The 9,484-nt window shown below is 38.6% G+C and overlaps 1 protein-coding gene across 4 annotated transcripts in view; it reads right to left on the bottom strand.

Annotated features, from left to right (window-relative positions):
* Window positions 1-2,040: 2,040 nt before the first annotated feature.
* Window positions 2,041-9,484, bottom strand: part of GPM6B (glycoprotein M6B) — a 41,015-nt gene continuing 33,571 nt past the window's right edge. For 2 of the 4 annotated variants that reach the window (XM_025046626.1, XM_015589180.2), the window contains 3 exons: window positions 8,045-8,118; window positions 7,267-7,332; window positions 2,041-4,150 (listed from right to left, as the gene is read on the bottom strand). In XM_025046626.1, coding sequence (XP_024902394.1) covers window positions 4,001-4,150; window positions 7,267-7,332; window positions 8,045-8,118 — 290 coding nt within the window. In that variant the 3' untranslated portion in view covers window positions 2,041-4,000. Of the gene's footprint in view, window positions 4,151-4,550; window positions 5,648-7,266; window positions 7,333-8,044; window positions 8,119-9,484 lie in introns of those variants that run through there. The other 2 variants (XM_015589181.2, XM_006911662.3) reach the window with 1 other exon arrangement.

The raw sequence follows: 9,484 nt of genomic DNA, 5'->3' as shown, positions 1-9,484 counted from the left end.
GAGCAGGAATTGGTGAGTCCTCTGGAACTGGTTCAGAACTGTTTGTTTTAGTCTTGTGGGTCTGGTAGACACTAGCCCTGCTGGTCTTAAGAGCTAGGTGTTTGGGTACCCATCCTTCAGGTCAGAGTCTTAGAAGCTGGAGCACTAGACATGGGTTCCAAACCCTGTGCTCTTTGGGGAGAACGGTGGTGTTGGGAGGCCCCTCCTTGTATGGTGGCGTGTGGGAATGGAGTTTATGGTAAGAGCATGTCTCAGCCTGTCTTACCTGTTTTGATGTATTTTCTTGTTCACTGCATACCTAAGAAGTAGCTCAACTAGTTTTTGGATTTCTTTCAGGAAAAATTGTCCCATGTGTAGTGGTACATTCAGTGTGTCTGGGAGAGGAGAGTTCAGTTCAGGGGCCTCCTATGTCACCATCTTGGACCAGAACCCTCAAATAACTTCTTAATACTTTCTAATATTACTCGGGTTTTCCTCACCCTGTATTTTCAAAGCCCTTGTTTAAATAACTCATTGTATACTTTGTTTTCTAGCTTGGCTTGGGATTATAGCTTCCCCCACCCGACCCCACCCCCCGTCAACTTAAATTCTAAATATTCTTAATACTCCAGGGCAGAGTCCATTTAAAGAAAAATAAGTCATTTCTTCTGTAGCATTTCAGATGGCACATCATCTAGAATGCCTATGAATACAGATTGCGAGATCAAGACCCTCCCTTGCAGCCTCTTCTGCTTCTGCCTCTACTAGACCCCCCCAACCCCCCACCCCCGAGCAAACGTCTTCCCAAGGTGGGTAAAATAACGTTTAAATAGCAAAACAGTGAGGAAGCTTGGGGGGCAGTTTAGAAAAAGAATGTTCTTTGCCAAACCTGACTTACCTCCATTTCTATTTTTGTTTCCTCAAAACTTTCTGTAGTTTTATTCATCCTAATATTCATTTTGAAAAATTTGGCCTTAAGTAAAATCTATAATTTTTCATAAACATTTGAGAACAAATTAGCCTTGCACTAGCTAGGGAACGATGCCATGACTTAGGAAGGATACCGATAAAGTAGATTGCCTCTTTTAAATTTCATAATATTATGGCTGTCATAACATTAAAAAGCCCTAAAAGGATTGTTTCAAAATTTTTATTGTGAAATTCTTCCCCTAAAATTATGACTTTCTTTATCTCTTAAGAAAGTTAAGTTTCACAAGGTATAACTAGAGAAATGGAACAATCTCTGCTCTACCCTCTAAAAGATTTTTACATTTGTGGCAGGATTACTGTTGATATTTAGGAGATTGCATGTGATCTTATCTAGGCATGATTTACACATAGTTTAATCAGGTGATTCATGTAACTTAAAAAATAATTGCCAAGTGCTACACAAACAGGTGTCAAGTAGTGTGACAAATAGCATTCTAATTGGGCTCCTCAGTTGTTCTCCTGCTGGACATGTATGAAGGGTGATGATCCGCAGGCAGCACCTCATTTAGAAATGCCATTGTGTCCATAGTGACAACATCTGGTCCTTATTAAAAAGGTCAGCTGGAAAAAATCCAAATGTATAATCATGCTAACAAAGTAGTTTAAACAGATTATAAAATGAAATCCCAAGTAACAAGTTTAGCTCCACTGCTTTAAAAAATAACTATTAGATCTAGATCTTTTTAAAAAAATATTCCCGAATAAAGCTTCTTTCAGTAGACTTTTATACCTCGGGTTTGTTAAATAGCCAATGGCACACGGACCCTTATGAAGGTTCCTCATTATTTATACTTTCCCAAACGTTTTTCTTTTTTTTCTTTTTCTTTTTTTCCCCCCAAACTTAAGTTGTGTTAATCCCATAGGACTAGTGCTTTCATTCATTGAAGTTGGTCAGCAAAATTCTATACTTTTCACAGAGACCTATAAGGTGTTAGTGGCACTTTATATAAAATATAGCCCAGTGGGTGATGCTATTTTCTCAAATCGCTCTCGCTTAAAAGAAACTTTATTTCCATATGAATGTGAAATCTTGATTATGCATACTATTTAAAAATGACACCAATACTGAGGACAGAGAAAGATAGTATTTATGTATGGTAAAAAGGCAAGTGAATGAAGCTATAATTTTATTTAATTTCTCTTAGTACATCCACAACTATTTCCACCTCAATAGATCTTTAAAATAAGCATACACAAGTATTGACTATTATCTACAAATATTTATTGTAACACTTGAATAGAACTACAGGAAGCCCTTGGCACTGATAGAAAATATTGATTCACTGTTAGGTTACAAAAATTTATACATAGCAAAATTTAATGCTCTTTACATAAAAAATATTAGACTACTTAAACAAAACTTTCAAAAATTCTTGGTAATAGCTACCAGAATTAGAAAAGGAAAATTAGGCTTTAGACACTGCTTCTTCTAGAACACTGGACTCTAACAGCACCTCCACTGCTGGAAAAAAATATGTAAGTCTGTCATGCAACAGGAGAACAAATCACCAAGCTATTCTGGAACAACTGTTCTACGCAGAAGAGAGCTTCTCCCAATGAAAAAGAAAACAATCAAGATCCAAATGGGCATTTTTAGGCATTAACAACAGCAACAAAAAGAATCCAGATGAAATATTATACTTGATGTTTAATTTTAATAGCGTCTTGACAAAGGTATGCTTCCTTTCACTTTAATACATTTCTGCACATGTATGTTTTAAAATCCAGGAAACAGCCAAACCACAAGTTAATTCTTAACATGAATATACATAGTTAACCCTATATTACGCAGCCCCTTTTAAAAAGCACTGATGCACCCAACAGTTCTATGTATCATTTCATAAAGAACAACACAAAGATTACCATCACTAATACCCAATATCTATAGTCACTTAATGTTCTGGAACACACTGATTTAGAAGGCAAGTTTCTTTTGAAAATGGCTTTAACGCAAGCAGGTTTTTTTTTTGTTGGTTTTTTTTTTTTTCTGAACATCGAACTTTATTATTCCAGGAAACTAAGATTTAGATAAGAAAAAGTGAAATAAATACCAACCCTAATTTAAATTACTTAAGTATTCAAGTCTATAAAAGTAGGAGGTCTGTGGCCTATTTGTAACTAGGTTTTAGATAGTTGGTATGAAACTGTAAACTCGCTTTTCAGACCACATAAAAATGGTTTAGAATGGTGGTCATTTTAATAAGGTAACACTTCTTAATTAAGAAAAGCATTTGTGGAACAAAATTCTATGAAGGATTTTGGGTCTCCCGTTGTAATATAAGTTCTTAGAAATTTAAAGCAAATACTCATTAAGGCAGAGCTGACATTTATTTCCCAAGAAGAATGATGACAAGTGGGTCATTTTATTAAAATGAGATCTTTTATAAAATTGATTCTGGAAGCCTGTCAATGAACCAGAATCCAGCTTCTTCAATGGCAGGTGTAGCAGCAGTATAGTAGCTCATTTTAGCATTATCGAAAAATAGATTTCTGATTGGATTATGAAATTAATGTGCCCTGGTCAATTGTGAGAATCATATTATCTTTGATGAGCCACAGCTGAATAAATGTCTGCTGTCAGAAATGGAAATTCACACCAATTCCATTCCCTATTTAGATACATTTATTTGAGGACAGATGGCATACATGAATTTATGGTCACATCCCTTGATGCCGGCACATCACAGGTCCCTATCAAGGAGTATGCCATATTCTCATTGCCTGTCTTGGTAGGCTTGCTCTAGCAATAAATATGAACATGCCACAAATTTCAAAAGGATGAACAATCGTTTTGTCAAAGTGTTGCCTTTTAAAATGGCTAGCATAAAACCTCCAATATCTGTTCTAAAGCAAAAGATTTACCTACTGGAAGGTTTTCCTAGAAATATATCCCGGCAGCTCGAGACAGACAGTGAAGTGTTTGTACTTGTACACTAGTTTGTTTGGTGGGATACACATCTGCACTGCAGGGCAGCTCTCTGATGATTTGTCAGAGCTGTAAATTCGTCGGCTGAAGCACTCTGGCAAACATTTATGTGTAAGAATTGAGTTGTTCTTTTGACCGAGACTGGATATCTTGCAGTTCCTGTTCTTCCTTTGCTTTGATATCTTGGTAAGCCTGCATTTTGCTTGCATCCTTTAAGTAAGCCCAGTTAGAAGACAGTATCATGAGGAAGTGGATCTGGAAAAGAAGGGTGAGCATGATGGCTAGTGAGCATGTCAGAAGGCAAAGCAAGCTGCTAGGCAGATTAGACAATCTTTACTGTAAATGGGGAGAGGGTTATTCTGTATTAATACTCATTCTGCGATCAGAGGCATCAGATACTGAAAGCATGCTCTACTGGTAGGCTTAATATTAAAAGGCTGAAGAAAAGTTAGTATACAAACATAGTGAACTTGAAAAAATGGCCGAAGTTATTGTTAAGAAAAAGCAAAAAATACAAGAGGGTGTTTTTTACCATTTTGAGAGTAATTTTTAAAACTAATGCAGAAGTTCAGAAACACGTTGTGTGGTTATTTCAAAATAAATGTGGTGCAAAGGTCTTTCCTATCTGAGGAAAAAATTAATTCCCCTGAAGGCCTAAGAGTGTGAACAATGTTTATTTTGAGTAAATAATAAAAAACTACATATTTAACATGTAAAATTAAGTGAATGTCAAAACCAAACTTAAGAACTGTAAGCAAAGCATGCAGTCTCTGTGTTAACAAACTTTTAGTAATGAAACTACATTTTCCACTTTATAACTGCCATTATTTCATTTCACAAAACATAAAACTCCTTATTCTTTACAGTCGATGTGGTAAACACTCCTTTCCCGTTTATTTTCCTCATCTTTCCTGCAAAATCTACATCTCAACTTCCTTAGATTTTATATTTCCTTCTCAACATATTTGAGACTTTCAGATCCAGGAACAATTTCTCTTTCCATTAAAATCTTACGTGCAGTTTGAGAACTGGCTTTGAGGAATCAGTTACCACTCACCAAAACAACAATTGAAGGTTATCAATTTTGTGGGCTCTGAAAGGAAGGACTGTGTTAATGGGTGGCTTTTATTTTTCTTCACATTTTCATCTGGCTTATTTGAGGGGCATTTATTTGGAGGTGAACCATGTAATCATAAAAAAAAATTAATCAAATTTAAAATCTATTTTTAAAATATTTTCCAGGAGTCTGACAAAAATCCAGATTAAGCTGGTTCTCTTCCATTTCATCTTCACTTGTTTTCATTTTCATCATTTCAACTTGGTTATCAAGCCAGCAAAAATAACGGAAAACGCAGGTATTTCAAAGTTTTAATACTTCATTCAGAGATACTGCTCAAAGTTTAAGAAAATTATTTTTTAATGGGTGCTCACCAATGTCAGTAAATAACTGAATCCTTTTCAATATGTGGAAATAGCCAGATCTCATAATTTTGTAATTCATGTACGGTAAGTCATCTTATTAATCTACCATGCGAAATGAGTCGACTAAAGCTATTTACAAATTACTGGTACAAAACTGCGGAAACCTAGACTCTGCTTTAGTCTGGGGTGTCAGTGATATTCATGCTACATCGTATAGCTCTCTAAAGCTCCTTAGTGGCCTTATGCAACTTAGAATTTAGTGCAGCAATCTTCCCGACTCTTAAACTTCAAAACCGCATAGTTATATGTAGTAGCCATCATGTAGATCAGCTGGTGGAAGAGAACAAAACAGGACAGTAAGATACAGGCAGTGAGGGCCGGTGCCATGACACTTCTAAACTTGGGGTGGGGGGGGCAGGGTGCCAACTCGGCCTAAGGTGTTCCTTTTTACCCCATTTATAATCACAGTGGAAGATTTTCAAGTCTAGCACATACAAACTTTTTCTCATTTAACATATACAATATCAGTCCTTGGCTCTGCCCTCAATACGTTTATTAAAAAGACTTGGATATGTTTAAAGAATGACAGAATAGAGCGCTGGGGTCAGCAGCAATGGAGAGATGAAGCTAAATGCCCTATATTTCCCGTCATCTTTCCCAGCAATTGTCCTCCTCCTGCCTATTATGTGGCCAAGAGAACAGGCAGCAGCCTGGAGAGTGGGCCACCACCGCGATGTAACAGGAGCTTTCTTTTCGTGGGCTGTAATGGGAGGGAATAAGTCAGTGGCTGGAAAACCTGCGAATGACTTCTTTCAGAGCAGATGAGACAGATGTACCCCCTCGTTCTACCAGTCTTAGATTTCTTGAAATCACAAACCAAGCCCTCCCAGATTGCATATCTATATGCAAGTACATACATGCATACATATATACATACATGCATACATACATACATATACTCGTGTGCATGTATACAGTTGATGCTCATTCACAGATTCCATATTTGTGAATTTGCCTACGTGCCAGAATTTCTTTGTGACCCCCCAAATCAATACTCAGCAACTTCACGGTCATTTGTGAAAAAGCTAAGTCTCCCAGCTGAAGTCAACCAAGATGACACTGCCTTCTTGTTTCAGCTCTTAGTCTGTAAGCAAGTGTCCTTTACGCAGCCTGTTTAGTGCCATGTTTTTTGCATTTTTGTGATTTTACTCCTTAAATGTTCGCTAATTGAAGTGCTCTCTGGTGTTTTTAAGCGCAGGAAGACTGAGGTACCTTAGAAAATGTGTGTGCTAAATGAGCTTCATTCACTGCGAGTCTGAGTGCTGTTGCCCACGAGTTCGTGTTAGTGAATCGGCAGGATACACTATATCTGGTGTCTTTGAACAGAAACACACAAAACGAGGTTATGTATTGATTGGTTTGACAAAAAATGTTGTGACCAGAGGCTCGCAGAAACCTCGCTGTTTCCCCAAGGAACAATGGCTTGGTATTCGTTAATTCGTCATTGGAGGCTTTACAGAGCATAACTACTGCACAGAACAAGATCAACTGTACACGTATGGATGTATATATGCATATTTCCATTTTTGAAAAAAATGGAGATTTCTTGACAAAGAAATGGGCAATGCCTCACGTGACCATGGGTCCATGACTGAATTCATAACAGTAAGGGCTAAATATGCAATAACACGATCTTCGAGTCCTAGTTAATAGGTGTTCAAGATACTAGCACCCTCTCTTCTTCCCCCAGAATCCGATTTACATTACCTGCAGCCAGTGCCAAGACAGCCAACTAGTACTTCCTGCAATCTAGATATGTGGTAAGTGTACACAGGTGAAATTTAATCAACCTTGAGTCCCAGGGCTGTTTGCTGGAAGGGAAATCTGTCATTATAGAGACTGCTGGGAGCGGGGAGCTAGACCAGGCCAGTCCTCGGGCCATTACTCACCAGGGCAATGACGGTGGCACCAGCTCCTGCACAGGCCACAATGAACAGGTGATAGGACATGTAGAACTAGGAAAGAAGAGGGCACCGACGTAAGCATTTCGTGTGTAATGAAATGGCCTACACCCGTTCCAGTGGGCAGAGTCATCTTCCTCTATAGCTATTTTCTGCAAGCCCAGCTGGCAACGCTGGCCTCACGTTGGAATCACCTGGGGAGCTTCGAAAACTCTCAGATGCCCAGGCTGCCCCCTAGAGCAATTAAATCTGAGCATCTGGAGGCTGAGCCTTTACCATGACTATATCATAATGCTCCTTGATGGTTGCAAGCTGCAGCCGAGGCTGGGAGCCCCTGCTCTGAGCCAGTCCACACTGGGGGTATCCAAACTGACCAGCCAGGTTGGTAGGGGCTGATTATTTCAGTCACCGATTGCTTTCCAAACACGTATTAGGATTCTCTTAAATATCTGGCTCCCACTAGTGCATTTAAGAATTTTATAAACAGTTTTAAACCAATGCCTGAAAAATATTCTGGGGCCAAGAGATTTTACACTGGAGCGTGTTAGGATTTAGTGCCAACTAAGGGCGAATGAGGAATAACAGCAAATCACTCTGGAAATATAAATGATTTATCTGTGACTTGATTTATAAAAATTTGCTTTATATATAAATTCAGGGAGACCTATGAAGATTACATTTATTCTGGGACAGATGTTCTACTTTGAGAAACCATTTGAAGGGGAAAGAGAAGAATCCGCAAATCTCTGGCAGGAGAGGGCTTTACCTCATTTGTGTTGCAGATGTTCTCCAGGGCAGAACCACATATTTTTCCTGGGAAAGCATTCCAAGGGATGATACCTGTGAAGTGAAGCCCAATAGAATGTTAGGGACACATGCAAACTACAGTGCCCCGCAGTCAACCGCCCTCAGCGCTGTGGGTGCCAGTTACAACACAGCTATTTATTTCGTTCTTCATCTGCCCTCTGCAGAATGGGCTTTTCAGAATAGTTAAGTCCTATTTAGACAACAGGGCAAGAGCAAAGTCAAGCGGTCTGTAAGAAACTTAACCTGATTTTTTTTTTTTGGCTTGCAAATTATGCTCTGTTTAGTTGAGCTGGTATCTGGAAACATTGATTTTTCAAAGCTAGGTTTTCCTTCATGTGAATTTATGAACTATAGTTAGACAGCCGCAGGACGACCCCCTCATAAAGCGTTTCAAAACGCTGAGGTCAAATCCATTTCCCCGTGAATTTCCTGGTCTGCGGCCTTGCACTTGAGGTCTTTGTTAGTGGTTTGCTATAAGTGCTGAAGTCGAGAGTCTGTGCTCAGAAAGTTTCATGGCAATTTGACAGTGATTTATGTTTATATTATGTAATTTGGACTTGTATTTGGTATGTCTTTGCTTTTATATTCATGTTTATTGAGTTTTACAAATGTATTGGAAATAGTTTGGGATTGAAAACACTGTTCACCACAGATGGAGCCAGCAAGGTCTGTGCTTTCTGCCTGCGAGTGACCCTGACCCTCCCAACGCCCCCCTCCTCCCCCGCAGTGATACCGCCCCAGGTGGGCTGCTGCTCTTTTTGCCATGAATGCACAGGTGAGTGCTTAAATATTAAACACTCAAATTATACTTCTCTCAGGAGGTAAGGGAGAAAGATTTAAAAAAATTTCCTTATTCCTTTCATCCTTGCCATGGGCCAAGAGGAAGTCTTTATGCTTCAGGAGAATGGGAAATGACAAGTCCCTAAATCGTCAGTGACACCAGGGATTTCAAATATAGATATAAAGAGATGTGATACCGATAACCAAAAATTTTTAGTGAAAATATTTAATAGGGAAATGATATACATTTAGACATTCATTTACAAATATTTTAAAAATCAACTTTAGGCTCTGTTTTCAATCCATTATAAAGAGCAGTGTGGTTGAGCCTTGGTCTTTATGAAAAGAGATTATTAGCCTGATGGGCAGTTTTAGGCACGTTTCCTATGATGTGGTAAGGTAAGAGGCTGGTGATAAGCCACACAGGAAAAACAAGCAGCACAAATGAAATAGTCATTTCTCTAGAAAAGCGCTGGAAGAACAGTTATTTCTTCTTCGATTCTAATGAAAAGCTTTCCCCCGCCTGATTATTTCTGCCAAGAACAGGATTTCCTACCATCTTGGCTAGAAGAACTAATTAAACTCCTTACTTAGGATGCTCCTCTCTCTCACTCAGCAG

The sequence above is a fragment of the Pteropus alecto genome, unplaced genomic scaffold (assembly GCF_000325575.1).
Source record: "Pteropus alecto unplaced genomic scaffold, ASM32557v1 scaffold23, whole genome shotgun sequence".
NCBI classification, from domain to species: domain Eukaryota; kingdom Metazoa; phylum Chordata; class Mammalia; order Chiroptera; family Pteropodidae; genus Pteropus; species Pteropus alecto.
Note: the sequence above shows the minus strand (reverse complement) of the source record. Positions and strands in the feature narration are given on the sequence as shown.